This window comes from Nomia melanderi, chromosome 7, assembly GCF_051020985.1.
Source record: "Nomia melanderi isolate GNS246 chromosome 7, iyNomMela1, whole genome shotgun sequence".
In the NCBI taxonomy this organism is placed as follows: Eukaryota; Metazoa; Arthropoda; class Insecta; order Hymenoptera; family Halictidae; genus Nomia; species Nomia melanderi.
The window spans coordinates 11,782,864-11,805,963 of NC_135005.1; the positions used below are offsets into that span (position 1 = coordinate 11,782,864).

Here is a 23,100-nt window from a genome sequence, read left to right on the forward strand (position 1 = left end):
AACCAAGATTTGTCGTTGAACGTTTTATTCGATTCAGATCCAATCGAGTAAGCGTTTCGTCGAACAAATGTATGAAACGATCGGTTCGATCGTTCGATAACCTGTGTAAACTACAAACCTCGACGCATAGTAAGTTTCGGAGATTGGCAAGGGAAAGTCGATTCGATTCGGACGATTCCTCGGATCCCAACCGCTACCGATCACCGATGCTTCGTCCATCTCGAACCTTCGTTTCTCCGATCGGATTCGGAGCAATTCTCGACGTCGCTCTCCAATGGAATAGGTTGCAGCGCACGGGCCAGGATAGGTGACCTTAGAACCGTTTTCGACGAGACAGCGTGTTCCGGTTCGCCTCTGCACGACGTACAAACGTATCGTCCCTTGAAACTCGACAGTTCGCAGCGGAGTTTGAAGGTAACGTGTAAGATACACAGAATAACCCTTGAGAATCGATTATTCGAAAGTAAAGCAGAAATCGGATCGAATCGAAACGATTACCGTGCGAAAGCTGCCCGGACTCTAGTCGACACGTCGGACGATGCGGACCTCCAGTCTGATTTAAACGCTGCTCGCTGCCTCTGCGCGTCGATTTCCGAGCGAGCTGAACACACTGAAGGAATCACTCGCGACTCCTGCTTCAAGGTAATCCACGAAACCATGATAGCGTGAATCGTTCTCGATTCGCGGTTTTTCCGAGTACTTGCCTTCCCGTTTTTCCTTTCGTCCGTTTCTCCCTTGTTGTACGAAGAAAAGGAAAAGGTCTGGCTGCAAACGCGTATGCTCCGCCGGTTTGCGTTCCCTCGAGCCTGGTTACGCGAGTTCTCATCGCGCCTGAACCCCTTTAATTCCTGCGAGCGTACGCGAGAAACCTATCAAGCGTTCGTCGATTCGCACGCGAGAACGCCGTCGAAAGACACGTTCACGAGCGTGGCCGCGTATTTCCTGCGACGACGACGATAACCGTGCTTATCGATATCCCCCATTTCGCGTACCCGCGACTCGTTCCTCTCCTTCGAGGCTCGCCGCGCTCGCTCCTGCCGGGAACAGACCGGATGTTCGTTCAAGGTTCTCGTCAAGGAACAGTGCGTGTGCGCCATCAGTCGTTCCAGCTCGATCTATCGGAAAGAAGGCCAGAGGAGTTCGCAAATTCCTCGCATAGAAAGGATCCGCTCCTAATACCTTCTCGAATCGTTTGGTCCGTTTGCGAGGACTGGGCAAAGATGGCGGTCTGGCTGGCCGGTCGACCGGGACCGATTCGCGCTTTCTTTCTCGGCGTTCGTTCGGATCGCCGAACAATCCTTTCGATTCGGCCACTTTGATCATGAACAACGAATCGAACTGCATCATCTCCTTTCTCCTTATCACAGCGAGAAAGCATCCAGGATCCAACGCGCGGCTAACGTTCTCCCCGTAAATATCGTCGATCGTGCCCACCTCGAAGAGGTCGCTGTCCGGAACCTTCGATTTCGTTGAAATGTTTAACCCCTTGCCATATGGTGTTTACCAACCTTTTCTGTGCCATGCCCTAACTAAACCTTTCCAAAATTCTTATGCACCCCTATGTAACATATAACATTTAACCCTTTGCACTCGAGAGGCGCGTTTCAGTCGCCACCCGATTCGACGCAGCGAACTTATAAAATTTTAAATTCAATATTAAAGCACGTGTATCAACGCATAAAACATCGAAATATAAAATAGTTCTGTCCCTTAATTTATATAAGATAAGCAACCGCATTAGTTGCGAAAAATATTGTCGAGTGCAAAGGGTTAATATTATATTATAATATTTTTATAATTTTGTTTACGTGCGTAAATATTGTGAAATATACGAAGTGATATTTCAAATTTCAAATTGCCCCCCTTAAAAATCAAATTGCTCCCTTGTAGGGTGACGGTCACACGTTGGGAAACTGCCGTACAATCATCAGAGAATCGTGATGAAGATTTCGAGACTAGTTTAATAAACATCGATGTCGTTCAATGTGCATGGATCAAAGCGAAAAACTGTTTTGCTATTACCAATGTATTATCTTCGAAGTAAATTTGTACTTGGAATGGACAATTTCCTTGCGTTTCTTCTAAATTGTTGGTAGAAATCCTTAGCACGAGCTTAGTGGCAAAAGTAAATAATATGGCAAGGGGTTAATCGATCGGAAATCTTACGGCAAAGTTCGCGGATACGGTCACTGCCGCTCGATCCTCATCGCCTTTCGGTTCCTTCGGTTGCTCCAGTTTCTCCGACTCACGAGATTCTCCAGCTTCCTTCGGTGGTCTCTTCTTCGACTGAAAGCAAGCGAAAAAATAATTGAACCAAATAAGCATTAACACGCTCCGTGCCGGCGTGCACGACCCACGCTGAACTGTCCGTTCAGCCGCTTGGAATTCTCATTGAAAAACGAAGAATTTTTTAAAAATATGTTGCAGACACAAACATAGGCACCTTAATATCGTGTATACTGCGTTTATTTAATTTTATTTCGTTGTAAAGATGTGGGTCGTATACGGAAGGTCTTAAAAAAACGGTACGAAACGTGTTAACACTAGAACTACCGGATGGGTCAAAATGACCATTCATGATTTCTCTTTTTCCAGTTATCGAAAAGATAACGCTTCTCTGAGAAGTTACTAGAGAAATCAATTTAGTAATACAGAAACTGCAAATCAAGTCTCAATAGTTGCGCCATTTAGTTTCTACAGGGAAATTTCAAAGACAGTTTGACCGCTTGGTGGTACTGTCAACCCTCTGCACTCGGGAGTTTCTCATGTAAAATATTCAATACTTCCTAATTAGATATACACAAGAATTTTTCCTATTATCAAGAATTCCAACTTACATTAGGCAACAAAACTACTTTCTTCCAATATTTCACGCATCGATGCATCACACAAAGGTTACCGGTGAATACCAAAGTTGACAATTTCGTATCAAATCACATGTCGACTAATCGTCTCTCAAGTGCAAAGGGTTAAGTGTATTCGTTGTATCGGGGGAAAACGAACCGCGCGAGAACGCAGGGGAACGCGGAGGAATGGAAGAAACGAACGCCTTACCGATTGATCGCGAACGTGTCTCGCCACGGCCATTCGATTCGCGTAATCGACTACCCTCCGGATCATCTCCGTCGTTTCCGAGGGTAAGATCGTGTGCGCCTCGTATATAACGAATTGAACGTTCGGCCTGGTCAACGCGTGCTTTAGAGTGGACATTTGATCGGCCAGGTGCGGAGATCGCGACCGATCGGACTCGCGAGCATCGCCGTCGCCGTCGTCCGCGGTGTAAGCGTCCGTCAGCGACTCGAGTAGATCCGTGTCTCCGCCACGAGCCACGGCGAGATCGACGATGTCTCTGACGCCGGTGTAACTGCACGGCGGAATCGCCAAGACCACGGTGGCTCTCTCCAATTCGGACGTCGCTGGAGGTGAGACGTACCTGGACGGATGGCGAAGCGCATTCTTTCAGAACGACCGATAACAGAGAATAGGGAAAGGAAGGAACGCGAGCATACTTCTCCGAGAATACGCGACATCGCTGCGAGGTAACGCCGAGCTCGTTCAAATACGACTCGTACTCGCGGCGACGTTCACCAGCGCCGAAAGCCAACAGCCGACCGGCATCCTCGATGTCTCGGAGTAGTTCGGCCAGGTAACCGGTATGTCGAGGCGCAAGGGCGTGCGTCAATACTACCGGGCCGCAGAAACGACCAACGCGCATGGCTCGCGCGACAGCCGCTGCACCGAAGCATAGCGATTTTTCCTATCGCGCATCGTACGGTTATTTATGTAAATCGGCGTATCGATGATACAACTTAACATATTGGGTACCGGTTAATTTTCAGAAAATTGAATTGTGCGGATGGCAATTTTCACTGAGGTCAACTTATATCGCTATACATAGAAAAACTTAGATATATTGTTATGTAATGTATTTTAAATAGATGATCACATCCGAATTAAATTTTATATTTTTTCAATGCTGTGGTAATTAGCGAAATTGCATAGCTAAGTGTTTTTATATAGAAACGAGATTTCTCTTTACCGGGACGCGATGTGTTAATCATTTGCACTCGGAAGTATTTCGTTGGAAATACTTAACGTTTTCTAACTGGAAGACGATATTTTTTGAAGCTGACTCAAAGAAATCACAAGTGAATTGAGGAACGAAGCTTTTTTATCCCAATATTTCACACATCGATGCACTATACACAGTTCTATATTAAATATCATATTTAATAGCTTTTTGATCTTCTTGATAGAGTGGTGACTCTCACTCACCACTTGATTTCATACAGTGAAGCTATAAAATTTGATATTTAACACTAGAACTACCGAGCAGTCAAATGGCATTTCAAAATTTGTCTATAGAAACTCTAAGAATAGCTACTGAGATTTCAATTGACTTATGATTCAGTTCGAGTATTACTAAAACAACTTCTTTACTGATTCTGTAATGGAGCATGTGTTATGTTTTTAATCATTGGGAATGTAGGAACGAGTCAATTTGGTCCATCTGGTAGTTCAATATCAATTTCAGAAATATTGAAATAAAATAGCTTTGCTCCTCAATGTAAGTGTGATTTATCTTCGAGTTAGTTTCACAAAATATCATCTTTATCTCATCAGAAAATGTTCAAATATTTCTAGTTAAAAACTTCCGGGTGCAACAGGTTAATTCAATCTTTTAGCTACTGTACTAGCATATAAATAGCTCTTGTGTATACCATCTTTTTGAACAACTGTCATCGATAGTTGTGCGCAATTACAGTCTAATCTAATTATAGTCTAATCAATCTCAAATCGCAGTGACATTACATTTACAGTACGCAAACCGCGTCAAACCTCGCCGTGTAATGGTATAACTTCACGGCTAGCCCGGTAGCTAAAAGGTTAAATGACGAGGAATTTCGAAATCGATCGGATCCGACTCGATTCGATTCGCTCGAATGGAATCCAAACGACGAATAGTCGCTACCCACCAGAAAGACGAAACGATGATCACGCACTAGGGTGGAACGGGCCAAGGTTTCGCGCAGTTCCTCGTGCAATTCGACAACCTTCGGGCAAATCGAATGGAACGCGAAACCGGTATCGCTCATCTCCGTTACGTCTCCGTTTTCGCAGAGGACCAGATTCAGCGTGGACATCTCTTCCAGGAACCGTTGCTTGTTCGCAAACTTATTCGAGTTTACCCATCCGGAAGCGAACGCTGCGGTCTCCAACTTTCCACCCCAAGCGACGCCTTCGATGACCCGCAAACGCGCCGGCAGCAGCTCGCCTTCGTATCACGTTTCCCACCGTTACGATCACGACACAGACTACATTTTATCTTTTACGGTACAAATTATCATTACAGATATAGACATACTCGCGACTCTACCGCAGTCTCGATCGTTACCGCGTGCTATTCTCTTTGCTTCTCTATTTGTCATACGTTGAAACGCACTCGATCGAATCAAATGAAACACGGTGTCTAATGGCGGCTCGTAGCTAAAATTAGTGGGGATGCTGCTCCGGATAATTTGTAGCCTTCGTTTTAAAATGTTTGTATCTTTCTCATAAACTGGGGGATACCGACGTTAACACTAGAACTACCGAATCACTTAAACTGACTCTCACAAATTTCTTTATAAAAATCATGAGCGAGCATTTACTAAGATTTCAATTGAGTTGTACTTCAGTTTTGCTATTACTGAATTTGCCTCGTTAATCATTTTTCGTAGAATCTGTGCCTTTTCAGTGATTGCAAAAGAAATCAGAAATAAGTGATTTTTGCCCATCTGATAGTTCTAGTGTTAAGCTTAAGGATTATATATTGTACAAGTATAAAGAAAGGATTAAAGAAAAAGGGACCTATGTTAAGTGTTATCGATATCAAGCGGAAATTAGAGGTGCAACGGTTTCACAGTGCCGATACGCGAGCCGCCACTGGTGTCTACAGTAAAATCTACGAGTCTAGTCACCGAGGGTAAGTGCCGATCCACGAATACGCAGTCGTGAGATGCTCGCGGCGAGATGAGTTTTCGACTCCAACAGGGCTGCTTCGATGTCCATCAATCCGGCGGTCTAACGGACGCCGTTGCAAAGAAAGGAACGGCGACTTTGAAACAGCACAGAAACGGTACACGACCACGTTGTTTCGTTCCTCTTTTACCTGAAAAACTCTTTCGCGTTCCTCGACGGCGGCGATCTCGCCGCGTCTCGAGAATTTCCTCCCTTGCATGTCGTACAGTAACAACCAGACGATCTTCCGTCGATTTTTCAGCGCGCCGTTACGCTGCCAAAATCCCACCTCCTCCAGGGAACGAATGAAAATCTTCTTGTCTGCAAGTGTAAAAGTACTTACAAGGATACGCGGACAGAGATCGACGGAGCATGATCAACTTACACCTAAGCACATCGTAAACGAGTCCGAACACTCGACGCATCTCTGCTTCGTCGGAATACACGAGGGACGTCGAATCTCCTTGAAGAACCTTCGCGGCTGAAATGATATCGTTCACGCGCCATCCCGGTTTCACGCAAGCTTCCGTCATCGAACCGGAGACTCGACCGACACTCGTCTCCGATCCTTTCGATTCGTCGATGCTACCACTTTCCTTCGTCTTTGGTACCAACGATCCATGCACTTGCGGATCCCATTCCGAGTCGCGAGACTTGTCCGCTGCTTTCCATTTCTTCTCGGTCTCTTCCTCTCTTCCTGTCTCTTTTTCTATGTTCCTCTTCTTCTCTCCCTCCTCTTCCTTCTCCTCGTCTATCTCCTTATTCTTCTCAAATTCCATTGTCGGTGCAACCTCGCCAACCCTTCGCGAGCGTACAATCAATACATTTTTCCGTTGAATCGCTCGCAATCCACGCAATCTTTACTCACTGCTTCGTCGTTTAGAATCTCGGTACAGATCAGTACGATTCATTTCGTCGATAAAACGAATGAATACGGAAAAGAGAAAAGGAACAAGGTTACATTTCGCTGTTCACGTGTTTCTATCGTGCGGTGCCAAATGTTTTTGACCCGGGACTTCATCGATTTCGCGACGTTGAATCGACAAACGAATCATATTCCCTGCCAAAACTGACGCGTTGACTGCCGCGGTGGTCATCGATGATCGGATCCAAATTGCCGAAGAACAATTACGATAAAAAATGTGATATTAAATAAAAATCTTTAGCAAGTAGCTAGATCGTAGCGTGATATGACTACTGTGATACTAAACCATGAATAATTGCTTTCAATATCATTTGCCTTTGTTATGGAATAAGCATTACCATTCAAAACGCTAGAAGTTCTCGCGGCAGTCAACGTGTTGAGACTACTTTCGGGAAACGATCGGCATCGGAACACTTGACCGTAGGTAACACCTATTCGTCCTATTATTACCTATTCGTCGCTACCTCCGCATCGCATTCCCTCTGTAACTCGACTAATCCGTAGTAAACGCGTTGCCGCCAATCTTCGTTACTCGGCAAAATCAATTCCTCCGCTTCTTCGTTCAACTTCTCGTCGCGAAGCTGTCCGCGGATCGATATCCATCTTTCGAAAACGAGACGCAGAATCTTTGCGTACTCCCCGAATTTCCCTCCGTTTCCACCGTCACCTTCAATTCCCGACATTTCCTCTGGAACGAGCAAACGTTCATTTCGTAATGTCAACGATCGTTTCAGGAAACCGAGTCGATTACACTCTGAAACATTAACACGTTAAGCGCCACGAAGATCTTGGCCGTTTTTTCGTAGAGTTATTCTTCTGTAGCAAAGAATCATTAATCTGTTATCAACTTCGTTACGTTAACACATTGAACGCCGCACGACTTCACAGATGGAAATACACAGAATGGAATAGATACAACATTAAATCATTCGATCGAATTGCATTATTACTATTCCACGTTCACCTAGCTGAACGTCACTGTATTATGTAGCATTATTTATAGAAATGTTTTCATATGATCGTCGTTTCGTCGAGTGAACTATAGTAATTCTATTTGGTCGAGGGTCACCGGTGACCCCCATGGCATTCAACATCTTCATTCGACATCGGTTATCTTGCATGTTACGATGGTTTTCAAGTAACTGGAAGTCATCGATGACTGACATTGCACTTAACGCGTTAAAAAGGCAAAAAAAACAAGAAACAACTACTACACGCGTATTGGAGCGATATAGTAGACAAGATATGTGGACTTACTAGAGATTGCAAAAGACAAAGGAAAGCTTACGAAGAAAGCTACGAACTTTCGTGTGATATGACACCGTTACGCTCGTCCGAACACCGGAGACTGTAACTTCCTTCCTTTACCGCGCTCCTAGTGTCTTCTTCCTTTTTTCTTCCTCGTCCCTTCCCGTGTACCGGTGACGACCGACAACCCCAGAAACGGTCGAGTTCTAATCTTATGAGCGTCGCAACGTCGCGTGCTTCGGTAACATCTTCGACGAAATCACGATCAACTGTCTGTTCGCGGTCAGCCTAGATCCATTCAAAGAGCACGGTAACTCGAGCTTCCGATGTCATTAGAAACCTCGTTCGTGCTATGCATCATTTCTTCGAATCGTTGCATTACAAATTACAAGATGCAACGAGCACAGCGAGACGCTAACAGGAAGGTAAAATCTAATGTGCATCGTTCGTTCTACCTTGAATCTTGAGCCATTAGATGGGATCGATCTACGATGACAAGGACATGGTCCGACACTATTGTTCAAACCGAAGACGGGAAACGTTCCTCATTTCGTTGCTGAAGTAACCAGAATCGTTCTTTGTTCCAAAATGAAAAAAAAAAACGAAAAATCGACGTTTCGCTTTTTATCCTCTCATGAATCATTGCGATTATTCCTTTTTGTAATTCCGTTCACATGTTCGAGATAAATGTTTCCTTTTAATAGTGACTGATGGCGAAACGATTTTGCCTTGATCATTTAAAAATCGGACGCGTGTCAAGTGTTTCCAAGAAATATTAGGAAAGAGTATATATGTACTGTGATGAACGGAATATTTAAAAAAAAAAAAACACCTTTCAATGTTGTGCATTTATCAGTATTGTATGTACGTCCAACGAATCTGTTTTACCTTGACGAATAATGATGAAATAAATGTAATGAACTTAACGCCTTTAGGGTCGTCGATCTCTAAAATCATTACAGAATATTATAGGAAAGAGCTTCAAGCGATAAGCGAATAGATTGCTTTTCGTATCAACCAATACAGTGGCCCAAGCGTCGAAAAATGTTGCTTCACGTAGATACGAACAATTTATAATGCACGCTGATTTAATCTATTGTAGGATTAGACATAAGAAAATAATATACGTTTAATATTCTACTGCAATTAACGAAAAAGAAAACAACAGACTGTCGAATACAATTGGAAATGTTAAACAATATATTTTCTTGATGCGTCATATTCCTTCTGTAAGTATACAATTTTCGAATGTCAATGACACCGCATTGTTCATCCGCGTCTTGGATATATTCTTTGGTTAGTATGTTAATGTCCATAATCATGGTATTGGTCGTTTGATCATTTCAAATCGCTTGTACTTCCTTTGTCGTCATAACGTTCTCTCCTTCAGTTCATACTCTTGTACTTGCTAAACAAGTTATACAATACGCGTAATGTTGATTTCAAATCCAAATTTACGATATCTGTAAATCACCACGGATCAGATGCCATTACCGTAAAAACGTATGCACGACGCACCTTCGTGAGAAAACTATTACAAGCATGAAAGTCTCGGAAAGAACAAAAAGAAAATCTCTCTCTATGAAAAAGTTAGCCAATTAATAGCTACTGTAGAAAGAAAATTCAACGTTTCTTATTTGCAATAGTTTCCTTATTGTTTACAATGTACGTCTACGTGTATACTTAGAAATAAATACCTTCTGGTCGGGCTTTCGGCTTTGGCAGTCCGATGTCTTGCATAATGTCAAAAGCAAACGAAACGTTGTGGACCTTTTGATCGTGCGTTTTAGGAGTCAAATGAAAGCTTCCCAAAGGGACGAAGAAACCCTCGAGAAGTCCAAGTAAAAGAGTCAAAAAAACTCCGTCGTGGAATTGCGTATCCAAATCTGTCACTTCCAAATGTACTTTACTCAAATGTTTATTGGCAAAGTTAATTAGTGACTGAAACAAGAAAATGCAGTTAACATAAACTGGAGAATCCGTCTTTGTCGGTGTCCTGGTTCACCTGGTTAACCCTTTGCCGAGTTCATTTATCGAGTAGAACCACATTTAACATACCTTTTTAACGACGGCAAGCTTGTCGGCTGGATGGTCAAAAAGCTCGTCAAAAGCGTCGAGCTCACAGCGCATCCCCAAGTCATCGTACGTCGATGTAATTTCTTCCCTAACTGTTCTATGTATCAATTGACCATCTTTTTTCCGTACAACGACAACCTGTGCAGCCACTCTTTCTGGTAATCGGACTGGTGCGCGAAATTGTCTCGCCAAACCAACCAACAAGTGCAAAATAGCGACAATATTTTTCGAATGAACCGATTCCACGCTCCATTTGTAAGGTGGGTAACGACCCAGAACACGATTAGCGCTGGATAAAACAACCGCCAATTTCTGTTTTTGTCCTTCCTCTGATTGAGTTACTTCAGGAACATCTAGCTTCTTTCCTGTCAATTTTTCTAAAAATTCATGAGATAAATTTGTATTGCCTCACGTATACTATAATATTACCGACACGAACGTAATGTTTCGATCGTATCGAATTTTAAAACATCAGCATACCTAAAAGTTTCTGCAATACCTGTCCATCGTAAAGATCTTCAGTGATATCTTTTACAATAATACGTTGATCCGCCAATTCGTCGTTAATCCATTCAATTAACACGAATATCAGCTCTTTGAGCTTCGAATCCTCCATAGACCTGGGTTCTATCATGGAACGTTCCTCATTTTCGTCGAGCGCATACTCCTCTGGTGGCATCTCTGGGTTAGCCGCATATCCTGGCGAGTCAATAGCATATTTTCCCTCTTCTTGCACTTCTTGCACTAAAATCACAATTGAGCAAATTTCAAACAATTTACTTAATTTATTAGCTATTTTACTGTTTCACCATTTCAATGAAAACAAATATTCATCAACTGTGAACTCAAATTTCGCGTGATTCCAGTTTTCAAGAAATCTGCTGGCTGCTGTTTGTAAAAGTGAATTTAAAATGGAAATACACTATCAGTGCCATATAAGGAAATTTGTTCCATGATCATGAATGATCATGAATGATCAAAGAACAAGCAAGGTTACTCGCGTAAGTGATATTACATCACACGAAATGTTGATACCTTCTTTGATACGCTTCTTTCGACCCAATGTTCCAATTTTATCCCAAAAACTCTCTTCTTTTTCATCCTTCTTTGCAGAAATTGGTGGTCGCGGCGACTTCGGGCGCGGAGACGCCATAATTCAACTCGAAAGTCGTCCGCAACTCTGAAGACGTCATCTCTCAAAATACCAACTTTCAGCTACTGACTTAACTCTGGAACATGCTTACTTACTTACATCTGTACGTCAACTACCGAACGAGCATTCAGAGTTGTAAACCCTATTTCAACTATCGGGAATTGTAACTGAAAATAATGATGTCATTTTCCCCGTTAAATTCTTCTTAACTAACATTACGCGATAACGATTGTCAACTACAGCATTTTTAACTACTATGAATTTCATTTTATAATACTACGTAATAATAAACATAAACATAAACAAAGGCACCCATAGTTCCATCTATGAGAAAATACCAACACTACTTACTAGCCGATTTAAATACGCGAAACAAAACTAGCAGCTGTTTACAATCGACTTTTTAACGTTCACGTATTTTTGAGGTTATTCGAGAATTACATTATCAACAAAATGATGTTATTAATGAGGCATTGTGAAAGCAGTATTCTCCAGAGAGGTTCAAAAATTACAAAGCTTTCATCACTTTGTTTCTCAACAAATACTGACGAAGGTACTTTTCCATTCAAATTCTGTTATATACACTAACCATACTACTACATTTTATTTTCGAGATTCCGTGCTTAGTTGAAATAATTGTAACTTTATATTGTTTGCCTTCCATAGAATTTCGTACATTGGATTTGTATCCAATAACAGAACCATTTAAGAAAAAACCACCGTTCGTGCGCCCAAAAGTTACGGCACCAGAAGAAACAATGTCTACAGATCAGAATTGGAATTCAATTTGGCCTACTGCACGTACATTTCATCCTACTATTGTACCACTACCTCTACGGCAAGGATATAAACATAATAAGAGACCACACCCAGATAAATATGCTAATGCAGAACTCATGAAAATACCAAATTTTTTACACCTTACCCCACCCGTAGTTAAAGCACACTGTGATGAATTAAAAAAATTTTGTACAAAATGGCCACAGGAATTAGAAACCGATGAAGCTTGTGAAAAATATTTTCCTGTTGAGATAATTACCTCAGATTATTGTTATTCTTCTCCTACGATAAGAGAACCTTTAGCAAGAATAGTGAGTTTGAGATTAAAATTGTCCTCTTTAAACTTAAATGCTCATGCTAAAGATAAAATGCTTAGGCTAGTAAGAGAGAAATACAATCCTCAAACAGGCATATTAACGATAGTTTCTGACAAATGTCCAATTAGGAAGCAAAATTTGGATTATGTTAATTATCTTCTCACTGCTTTGTTCCACATATCTTGGGTAAGTTATCAATTAGTGTTGTAAAATAGTTTTCATGTAAAACAATTCTCTTCAAAATGATAACTATTATGAAATGTATTATTCTAGCGAGTTGAACCTTGGGAGAAAGAAAAGTATGAAGCAGACATGGAATATTATGATTGGGATAAAAGTAAAAGTCGAAATACTTTAATAACTGTACTTTCCTGGCCAAAACCACCAACAGATTTCAATTATGAAGATATACCACATGCAACAGAATACAAAATGGCCATTTCAGATTTGATAAACAATGGAGAAGATCATTTTACAATAGACAAATACAAACAAGCTGTTATAAAAGTATTAAATCTCAATTATGAAGAGAACACAGAATAAGTGCTACTAAGCATTGCAATTTTCTAATACAGTTTTCAGTTTCATTCTTACAAATCATTCATGCAGGAAATTTAAAGTTCTCCAAAATAAAGATAGTAACTGCAATTACTTCACCTATTATTTATTAGTCAAGGACATGCATTATTGCAAACATTATCCTTTAACAATTCGAAGAAATCTTGTTGTAAGTTTTTGTATTCATTGCATTATATAATATTGCATTATATACAATATATATGTATATAAAAGAAAGAAACTATTTAAAATAAATTTAAATTGATTCATTTATTGTCTTTATCCATTTCGTGTTCAGTCTTTCAAACAGTTCGTTAAAATACTCTCAGCTGGACGCGTAGCGTAAATTATGAAATCTTTTAGTAAAGAAGCACATTACAAAATACAGTTACATTTATCAGACGTAGCTTAAGTAATATAATCTATACAAGTACGATAAGTAAGTTGTTTTTCAAAAAAAGAATTATTTTAATAATTTTAGTATTTTTTAGATTTTTATAGTTTTCTACTAATAATTTTTGCACTTATATTGTAATACAGATATGGACTGTTTAGCCAGTTCTCTGCGCATCTTATTTACTGGCTCAAACATAAATAATTACATAGATTTCTCGATATAGTATCAATCTCTACAACCATGGTCCTCGGGACGAGGGCATACCCGAAGCAGATCTGTAAAGATACACAAATTTTAGTCACCAGAAGAAGCTTTATCTTTCTTGTACAAAGTTATAGTAGCCATGATTCATTATTGCAAAGTCTCAAAGATCGTTATCTTATAAAATTTTACGTCTCTGTTTGACTTCCACACTTCTATTTTCTATGTTTATAGTTAAATTATTTTTGAATTGACGAAAGTACCAGTTGCTTCCATTCTTATATAAATTTCATACTCACTTTTGTTTCCCATTTGGTTTCTGATATGGATGTGTTGTCATTAATCCACGTCTTTCTTTCTCCCTTACTACTTTCAAGGCTGCTGGTGTTGTATTCATATCAAAACTATCTTTTTTAAATTTATCCGCTTTTAATTTATTTAACGTGGCAATACTTTTTGCACTCATCATTGTATGCGACTTTTGTACATGTTTATTTTCTTTACCCTTGAATCCTGATAAATCCAGTGAATCTTTATATTTCGTGAATATCTTTTTTTGTTGTTTTGTGGGTGTTTTTCCACTATCTCCACGATTTTTGTCTACAAGAACACGCTTTCTCGTATTTCCTTGAGTACAAATATCAATACTACGTTCTTCTGCCGCATTTTCGTCCGATTCCGTTATATCTTTCTTAACAGTTGAATTTGAACCATCTAGCAAAGTAACAGTAACATTATGCAAATCAGAAGCGCTATCTGTGTTTGAACTGGATGCATTAAAAGTCGTATTCAAAGCATCTTTTGAACAATTATCTTGATTTTGATTATTTAAGGCACATGTTGTAAATACTGGTACTTTACTGTGGAGGGGATCCATCAAGTTAGATGTACTAAGAAGACAAGTTAAACTATAAAAATGTTCTTCATGATCAATAGTTTCCACGTCTGACCACTTAATATTTCTCACTCCTTCTAACAACTTAATCAATTGTCTGAATTCGTCTTTCATTGTGTCTGTCATTGCTCCATTATTTCTCATTGTGTTGTAATAATTTTGCAATGTTATACTCATTGTTTTAATGATTGAATAATTGGACAACATTTCACATTGTTGAAGATTACAAATCTTTTTAACATGCTCATACTGCTGTTGCAGTCTAGCTTTTTCTACTTCACAAGTTCTTTGTGAAATAATATCTTCTAATTTTTCAAGTTTTTGCGATGTGATTTCTGTTTTCAGTTTCTGTAATTCTGTTTCACATGAGCACAATTCCTCCCATGTTACTATCATCTGTGTTTTCAAGGAATCTCTTTGTCGTTCAAAGTATTGTAAAGATTTATTCACACGCAGTTTACCACTAGCATTGTGTTCTTCTGAACTTGTAGCATCAACAGTTGCTGTGAGATTATGTAATCTCTCATCAGCTGCTTTCTTATACTGAATTCTACAACATAATATTTTATCCGCGCTTTCTAATGATAAGATCTTTTCATTTAGAACTTTCTTCTTTTGAAATAGTTGGGTCAATTTACTCTCTATCTCCTCATTTACTTTTGCATTTTCCGACGGTCGTAATACATCCGGCGGTTGCAAAACATCCACCGAACCATTTTCTAAAGCTAATAGCTTTTGCTTCAAGTAATTTATTTCTTTTTTTTGTTCCTCCACCATTTTTATGTATGCAGTTACATGCATTTCACAAGATATAATATTTTTCTTTATGTGAGTCTTTATTTTCTTTGCTCTATTTGCATATCGTAAAGTATTATATGTATCTTCATAACTAAAACTAGAGGGTGCAATATTAGCTATCATAACTGTCTGACAATTCCCACCTAGCGAATCTTTCAATAATCGTGTCAGTTTAGAATCTCTATAAGTTATATGTTTTGCACCATCGGCCAAACTGTTAATACAATTTCCAAGCGCCAGTAAAGACTTATTGATATTTGTACCTTCTTTAAACCTTGCTCCTTTACTTCCTGTGGCAGAGGCTCTTTCGGATCCAGCTAAATCTATCATAGATAATTTTACTTGTCGCACTTGACCATCAAGTTTGTTGGTAATATTAATATAAACCTGGAAGACAGCATGACTTCTGCTACTTTCCTCATTTGCATCGGTAGGATGCTGAGTACGATTTCTATTACCCTTTGCCAAAAGAGACAATAATTCTTCTGCATTTTGAATGGTAATTACCTTAAGACCAGCAACTATAATACCATATCTACCATCATCTCTCAAATGTAAAGGTCCAGATTTATGTAAAAGATCTTGTACATTCTCATTATAAACTTCCAAATATGTTACACCTAAATTAAATTCACGATGTTCACCTTGACTTTCTATTTGCGAAAATAGTTCTGCCACTGTTCTGTAAGTGATACCGGGGTCTTTGTTGCAGCCAAGCATCGTATGAGTTTTGCCAGCACCCGTTGCACCATAAGCAAATACAGAACAATTATAACCATCTAACAGACTGGCAATTAAATCTTTGGTACTTCCTTCAAATACATCATTATTAGTAGATTGCATATCGAAGATTTTGTCAAAAATGAACTGTAATTCTTTGTTTTGTTTCCTAAGTAAGTCTCGACCCCTCTGAACAATCCCACGATAAAAGAAAGGATTTTCATCCTCCTTTGGATCGAAAATCAACATTTTATCGTCAACAACTTTAATGATGGTTCTACAATTGTCCTGCAGTTCAAGTTCATTCTGTGGTCGAACCCTTACAATTACCTTAATACTTGTTTGTGAGCCAGATTGGGTTTGTATCGTTAAAGCGGTACTTCCACTTGTACTCGGCTTCGTTCCATTGATCAATAACTGTTTCTTCGCACATTTCTTTAATTTATCAGGCGAAAATGTTTTCGTCAAATGTTTTTTGTTAAGCATTATAGTAAACGTTACAAATTCACATACAAACACCCATCACCGGCCGTTGACGGCAAACAAGTTTTGAAATTCAAATTGGCGTACACCACAATTGTCTTTAACAACAGTTCTGCCAATCCAAGAGATATTAACAATGATAATCAGAATATCTGTCTAACCATTTTGTTACCATTAGAGTTAAAAAATAACTTACAGCAATTCCAAGTGGAATGGAGAGTTATTGTGATTTCATTTTCTTTAACTACAAAAGATTTCATCTATAATTAGGTTTATTCTTTGGCTTAACAAGCTCGACACAAATCTCTGTCGTGTATAAGTATTTACTTAAGTATCTACTCTACGTTGGTCACGAGAAGAGCCCTGAAAGGAATGCGAGTTGCATTGGTCAGCTTTCATCTTTACTCATTTCATTTTCGTTATTAATTTGTTAGTTGTTAATACGGTTACACATAGCCAATCAAAACCATAAACAAAATCCCTAGCATGAAACAACTTTTGCCCCTGTGCAGACTTATGAATAATGTGGACTAAATGGTCAAATTATTCGCTGCTGGTGTTCCGCTATCTATATGCAGTTATATATACCCAGGCAAAATCAATGAAACCAAAAACAGTTTTTTTCTACGGTTTGTTTCCATTGTGGCGCTGTGTTTAAATTAAGAACAAGTCTATCTTTGAATATTAGTAGGATTAGACGACATGCAAAGCGTTTAATATTGAACAACTTTTTATAACAAAATAAAAATAAATAACAAACATTATGATCTATTTGTTTAAAATGCATATTCTTAACATTAATGGCGTTTACCAAATACAACAATCACCAATTCTTTAATATAAGTTAATTTACTGAAATAAGGGAAATAAATTAATTTTAAGTATATTGCTCTTAATTATTTCATTTTTTAAGAATTTATGAATCATGTTGTCAAGCAGGATGGCATTTATTTCGATATTATATTTTCCGAGACACTGTAAGTCATTGCGTTTGAACGATTTAAAATAACTTTTACTAAGTTCTCTTTCGTATAAGTTATCCTGTAATTTTAATGCACAGCATAGATGTAGTACTATCTACTACTAGACATATGTAAGTACACGTATCATAGTACACAAGTACTTTACGTGTATGTAATTATTGTAGATCATTTTATATTGTATTTCTTATGTATATGCTTATGTATAATTTATAACGAATATCATTAGTCGTTATAACATTATTTCTAGTGTAAATATATAGTTACTGTTAATTTTAATCAATTATCATTATGCGAACATAATTACTTAAAATTACAGTTACGATAATACCCTACACGTACATTCTTAATAATTATAAAAGTATTATCGAGACTTGTAATAAAGAGGTATGTACTATATGAGATTATAAATAATTTATTCCTGAAGATTCGTTTTTAAAGTGACAAGTATTTAACATAACCTGCAAGATATCCGAGATGTGCTATAGGAATAAAAACATGGAAGCGTGCTAGCAGAATTATACTGCAAAACCGCAGAAAATAATGATTCTTCAGAATATTAGCAACGGTGCAATTAAAGCTGTCAGCAATGTATGCGTTAGACAGAAAAAACGAAATGGTAACAAATGTACTCGAAGGTTGTATATGGCACTACCACGTCTTACACCACAGGAGGTAATGTAACAGTGCAAAATTCATTTCTAAACTTTTACTTTTAAAATAAATATAATTATATTATAGGTTACCACAGTTTTACAAACTAACGAGTATACCAAAGAATTTAATGGGCAAAGTTCTGTGAAATATTATGACTCTAATCAATTGCCATCTAATAATCCTATAGAAGATGCTAGATCAGAGGCCCAATGTTTGTTCACCAAAGGTATGCTAGATGCATTAAATATTGTTTCAGGTATATAATAAATAAAATATCAATGACAATCCACATTTGTTGTAGGAATTTTATTGGGTGTATTCGATGGTCATGGAGGTGATGCATGTGCTCAAGTGATATCAAAAAGACTTTTTCATTATATATCAGCTTGCTTGTTACCCAAAAAGTTACTTAAGCAATACCTGAACACAGTTAATTCAGATAATAAATTAGAACTTCTACAAATGTTTAATGATAGAACTGAATTTATTTCCGAAAATAAAGATCTGTATCAAGCAAGTTTCTTAAGTTTCATGAAGGATCTTGCAGATAATGAATGTACAACAGAATTTCAAATGGAAACAGCTTTGGAAAATGCATTTATGAGGCTAGACAATGATTTGTCGAATGAAGCACTATTAAACTTAGGTAAAAAGAATACCAAAAAGTTCCTTGAGATTGCTACAAGTGGTGCTGTAGCAGCTGTCGCGCACATTGATGGTCCCCATCTCCACGTTGCTGGAGTAGGGGATTGTCAAGCAGTACTTGGGACGCTTTCTGGTATGAATTGCTTTTAATAGAAATTAATATTTCTATTGAAAGGAATTACAATATTTCTTTATTATTTATTAATTGCAGAAGAAGATGGTTGGTCTGCGAAATTAATGACTGTGGAACACAATACCGACAATCGCGCAGAAGTTGAAAGAATTTTATCTGAGCATCCACCAAATGAAAGGTCTACTATAATTAAAATGGAACGACTTCTTGGTCAGTTAGCGCCTCTTCGTTCTTTAGGTGATTTTCAATATAAGTGGAACAAAAAGACTTTACGAGAAGTAGCGCCATACATAGGTGAAGCTATGATACCACCAAATTATCATACTCCACCATATTTGACAGCCAAACCAGAAGTTAAATATCATAGATTAACACCCCGAGATAAATTTCTTATAATAGCTAGCGACGGTTTATGGGATTTAATATCTCCTTTAGAAGGCGTGCGTTTAGTAGGTGAACATATGAGCGGAAAAGTAACATTAAGTTCACTACGGTTGCCTTGTAGAAATATGAAATTGTCTGATATTAATAAGATGTTAGTGCAACGTAAAGAAGGATTAAAAAAGAAACCTCTTGATAGTAATGCAGCAACACATCTACTCAGACATGCGCTCGGTGGAACAGACTACGGTATAGATCACGGAAAATTATCACGATTATTAACGTTATCTAGCCCAGTGGTACGGATATTTCGTGATGACATCACGATAACTGTTGTCTATATGGATTCTGAATATTTAAGACATTGTCCTCCTTAAATATATGAGAATTTCTGATTATTTTTGTACAGTACTTTACAACTAATACCACACTCAAATGTCACTAGAAATCACTGATTTATCGTACGTCGTATTATTTATTTAGTTAACAATAAAAACATTTTACAGAGAAACAGTGTCCTGTTTCATTGCAACACGTACATACATATGCATATACATATACATATAAAATACATATATTTATATTTATATATATATATACATATCATATACCACATATAATCGCGCTCACTTAATTTGTTAAGTCGTTTAAACTGATTATTTATCATTTTTGTTTTTTGAACAAACGAATATAGAATACCATAGATAACCTGTCAAGGATGCCTAAGCAAGATTTGAAAATTATAAAATATACAAAGAAATTGCTGAACTGTAATTGTAAATATCGTTTCGAAATGTGTTTTAAATCTACATATTATACAGTTAATTTGTTAGGTACAATCATAGTGTTTAGATTAGTAGATAATATGTGTGTGTGAAAATACGCATATTTCAATTTTCTCCTCGAGGTATCCTAATATAAAACAGTATCGTCCTTCCGCTGATTGAAATTTATCAGTTTTTCAATTCAAAATATATAGTTCATTCAGTGATATTTATACACTGACAAATAGTATTTGTGAATAAGCATCAAGTTTACACTGATATCATTAATGCATATTCAATGTTGGAAAAAATAAAAGAGAAAGAAAGACAAAGAAACAGAGAAGCAGAGATACATACGCAAGAACTTTGATTGAGGTGGTTTTATATAAATGCTCTGTACTACTAGTAATGAAACAAGATGTAAGGCAAGCGCGTGTAACTGAAACATATTTTTGGAAGTGTACATTGATTTACATCTATAAAAAAATTCCAAGTATCAACCTTCTTGACCAAAGTCTTGCTTGAATTTCTCTAGTTTGGACATATCCTCTTCGTTCACTGTAGGTCGAGTTGTTGCCAATGACTTTAACATATCTTTCTGAATATAGAAGTTTAAACATTTATACTATAATAAATGTTTGAATGATTATCGATATAAACATAAATCGTGACACTTACCATAGTTACAGGTGGCTCGTACAACTTATCCCCTTCAACTTCCATCCAATTCATTTCAATTGCGGCTGGATCTCCAGGTGAACAAGGTGTAAGTAAATCATCTACAATAACCGAAGGATCTTTCGGTGATGGGCCTCTAACGCGTTTAAAATGCGTTGCCGTTTGGACTTGTCTAACTGGTTGCATTAGTGCATCTCGAACAATAATACTTATATCAGCTCCTGAATATCCATCAGTAGCTGCAGCCAATCTCTTAAAATCCTCTTCTGTCAAACAATGAGAAGTACTTCCTAAATGAAGTTTAAACATTATAGCCCTAGCTTGTTCATCAGGCAGGGGTATATAAATCCTTTTTTCAAATCTTCTTCTAATAGCAGAATCCAGTACCCATGGTATATTGGTAGCCCCTAATACTAGTATACCATCATTGTCAGAACCAACACCTGATACATTGATTAAATTTATTATCAAAAAGATTATAAACATAACCAAATTGGAAAACTTAGTTACCACTTTTTACCTTGCATTTGAACTAAAAATTCTGTTTTTATTCTTCTCGCAGATTCTGATTCATTATCAGAACGCGATGAACAAAGTGAATCAACCTCATCAATAAATATAATACTAGGTTTGTGCTGCCGAGCTAATTCAAACAAATTTTTTACAAGCTTTTCAGACTCTCCAAGCCACTTGCTTACTAAGTCAGAGGATGATACAGAAAAGAATGTTGAGTTATTGGCTTCTGTGGCCACTGCTTTTGCTAAATAAGATTTACCAGTACCTGGTGGCTGAAAATATCTCAAAATTATTTGAAAAATATATATTTTTTCATTAAAAATACTTGTTTGTATAGAAAATTACCCCAAACAGCAAAATACCCTTCCATGGGATCCGTTTTCCAGTAAAGAGATGAGGAAAACGTATTGGCAAAATAACTGCCTCTTTTAAAGCTTCTTTAGCTCCATCAAGTCCAGCGATATCACCCCACTTGACATCTGGTTTTTCAATAATTATCGCCCCTTCTAATTTACTTTGAAGTTTCTTCTTTTCCGGATCACTATCAGTATCACTGTCGCCACTATCACTCTTTTTGTCTTCAGTCTTGGAGTTATCCTCCCCTGCTTTTACAGGCTTTTTCTTACTTTTCCTCAAATAAGCTTTTAATTTTTCAGCTCTCTCTAAATATTGCGTACACTTAGCTCTAATACTTTCTTTTGCTCTATCTCCTTGTGCTTCATCTAAAGAGATTTACAAAATTTTAAATCAATATTTGTTTAAACGAAAAATGACAGTAAAAAAATTAGATAATATTCCTACATTTAATGGAGTGCAGAAAATATTCAACTGCATGTTCATACAACTCGAGCGCTTTTTCATAATTTTTGTTGCGATCTTCTTCTGTCGCTTTGGTAACTAGATCTATAGCTTTCTATAAAATAAAAAGAAAATATAACAGTTACAACCGATAATTTAATAATTAGTTAAATAAAATGAAAGTAACTAATTTTGACAGTTTACCTGCAATGTCGTGCCTACAGCCATTATATTACTTTAAAAATTTAGCTAACCTTTATTTTATCCTAAAAACTTGGAACATTTACAGGATAATCTATCGTCACGATACGTCGCGACGTCGCGAAAAAATAAGGAGAAGTGGTGATCGAGACAGAGATCTACCACATTGATGAGTTATACTATTTAGACTGATTTCTTTCAATGTGAATATTTCAATTTCTCTGTCGTGTTTGATAACCTTTAAAATTCAGTTATCCAACGTCACCGCTTGACATATCACATTCGTCATGAAACAATTTCGAAGAATTTTGAATACACTGCATCTACGAGCGTCTTTACTTATACTTGTTTCACGTCTATTAAAGTCCCGTTCACAGAGAAAGTACATTTAACACCCGAAATGATCGCAAGTGCATTCAAGTATGAAACGTATTTATTTAGAATTTAGAAATTCATATAACAATAATCGTCATGTAAAAATCATCGTAGAATATAATGATTTATATATTTTATATTGTAGTAATGATTATTTATATTCTAAACTATACGCTATCTGTATAAGTTATTAAAACTTGTTAAAAACAATTATCGTGTATGAAAGTATATTTTACTTATTACTTTCTTGATAAGCGTTTAAATTAAGTACTTATATACTGTTTGCTTATAGTAATATTGAGCCTAATATTAAACATGGCACTTTATCCACTTTATTAGTTCAGAAGTTTAAAAGGTTCATTTGTCAGTTTCTACTATTCATTATTTATAAGTATTTATTTCATTATAATATATGTCTATA

General features: G+C 37.5%; 6 protein-coding genes across 19 annotated transcripts; 2 read left to right on the forward strand and 4 right to left on the reverse strand.

Annotated features, from left to right (window-relative positions):
- Positions 1-213: 213 nt before the first annotated feature.
- On the reverse strand, positions 214-9,003 carry LOC116430442 (uncharacterized). Of its 3 annotated transcripts, none has more exons than XR_012999005.1 (12): positions 8,230-9,003; positions 7,376-7,613; positions 6,386-6,801; positions 6,152-6,321; positions 5,961-6,063; positions 4,977-5,275; positions 3,510-3,757; positions 3,055-3,433; positions 2,167-2,286; positions 1,180-1,458; positions 705-1,115; positions 214-632 (listed from the first exon to the last, which is right to left on the reverse strand). XR_012999005.1 is itself a non-coding variant. In XM_076369352.1 (11 exons), exons 2-11 carry the CDS (start codon positions 7,606-7,608, stop codon positions 873-875), a joined length of 2,490 nt encoding a protein of 829 aa, XP_076225467.1. In that variant the 5' UTR covers positions 7,609-7,613; positions 8,183-9,003; the 3' UTR covers positions 655-872. The 3 variants fall into 3 exon arrangements, 1 of the variants encoding a protein (XP_076225467.1); XR_012999004.1 differs by having other exon boundaries at positions 8,183-9,003; XM_076369352.1 differs by lacking the exon at positions 214-632 and having other exon boundaries at positions 655-1,115; positions 8,183-9,003.
- Positions 9,004-9,287: 284 nt separating this feature from the next.
- Positions 9,288-11,653, reverse strand: parvin (beta-parvin). Of its 3 annotated transcripts, none has more exons than XM_031984552.2 (6): positions 11,502-11,653; positions 11,285-11,429; positions 10,730-10,993; positions 10,232-10,626; positions 9,871-10,114; positions 9,288-9,636 (listed from the first exon to the last, which is right to left on the reverse strand). In XM_031984552.2, exons 2-6 carry the CDS (start codon positions 11,400-11,402, stop codon positions 9,560-9,562), a joined length of 1,098 nt encoding a protein of 365 aa, XP_031840412.1. In that variant the 5' UTR covers positions 11,403-11,429; positions 11,502-11,653; the 3' UTR covers positions 9,288-9,559. The 3 variants fall into 3 exon arrangements, with proteins under 3 accessions (XP_031840412.1, XP_031840410.1, XP_031840411.1); XM_031984550.2 differs by having other exon boundaries at positions 11,498-11,648; XM_031984551.2 differs by lacking the exon at positions 11,502-11,653 and having other exon boundaries at positions 11,285-11,491.
- A 52-nt stretch (positions 11,654-11,705) lies between these two features.
- mRpS35 (mitochondrial ribosomal protein S35) lies at positions 11,706-13,195 on the forward strand. The gene is made up of 3 exons (XM_031984553.2): positions 11,706-11,955; positions 12,069-12,685; positions 12,773-13,195. The coding sequence occupies exons 1-3, from the start codon at positions 11,856-11,858 to the stop codon at positions 13,040-13,042; spliced, it is 987 nt and encodes a 328-aa protein (XP_031840413.1). The 5' UTR covers positions 11,706-11,855; the 3' UTR covers positions 13,043-13,195.
- Positions 13,196-13,332: 137 nt separating this feature from the next.
- LOC116430412 (Kinesin-like protein at 67A) lies at positions 13,333-16,918 on the reverse strand. Its single transcript, XM_031984518.2, has 3 exons — positions 16,748-16,918; positions 13,955-16,663; positions 13,333-13,729 (listed from the first exon to the last, which is right to left on the reverse strand). Exons 2-3 carry the CDS (start codon positions 16,552-16,554, stop codon positions 13,687-13,689), a joined length of 2,643 nt encoding a protein of 880 aa, XP_031840378.1. The 5' UTR covers positions 16,555-16,663; positions 16,748-16,918; the 3' UTR covers positions 13,333-13,686.
- A 222-nt stretch (positions 16,919-17,140) lies between these two features.
- Positions 17,141-20,437, forward strand: Pdp (pyruvate dehydrogenase [acetyl-transferring]-phosphatase 1-like protein, mitochondrial). 10 transcript variants are annotated; one of them, XM_031984541.2, is made up of 6 exons: positions 17,141-17,644; positions 17,851-17,918; positions 17,973-18,206; positions 18,273-18,414; positions 18,490-18,966; positions 19,045-20,437. In XM_031984541.2, the coding sequence occupies exons 3-6, from the start codon at positions 18,075-18,077 to the stop codon at positions 19,722-19,724; spliced, it is 1,431 nt and encodes a 476-aa protein (XP_031840401.1). In that variant the 5' UTR covers positions 17,141-17,644; positions 17,851-17,918; positions 17,973-18,074; the 3' UTR covers positions 19,725-20,437. The 10 variants fall into 10 exon arrangements, with proteins under 10 accessions (XP_031840401.1, XP_031840398.1, XP_031840403.1 ...); XM_031984538.2 differs by having other exon boundaries at positions 18,000-18,206; XM_031984543.2 differs by having other exon boundaries at positions 18,020-18,206.
- Positions 20,438-20,461: 24 nt separating this feature from the next.
- Positions 20,462-22,738, reverse strand: Vps4 (vacuolar protein sorting 4). Its single transcript, XM_031984544.2, has 6 exons — positions 22,308-22,738; positions 22,107-22,218; positions 21,651-22,027; positions 21,310-21,577; positions 20,790-21,232; positions 20,462-20,709 (listed from the first exon to the last, which is right to left on the reverse strand). The coding sequence occupies exons 1-6, from the start codon at positions 22,329-22,331 to the stop codon at positions 20,608-20,610; spliced, it is 1,326 nt and encodes a 441-aa protein (XP_031840404.1). The 5' UTR covers positions 22,332-22,738; the 3' UTR covers positions 20,462-20,607.
- Between the last annotated feature and the right edge of the window lie 362 nt (positions 22,739-23,100).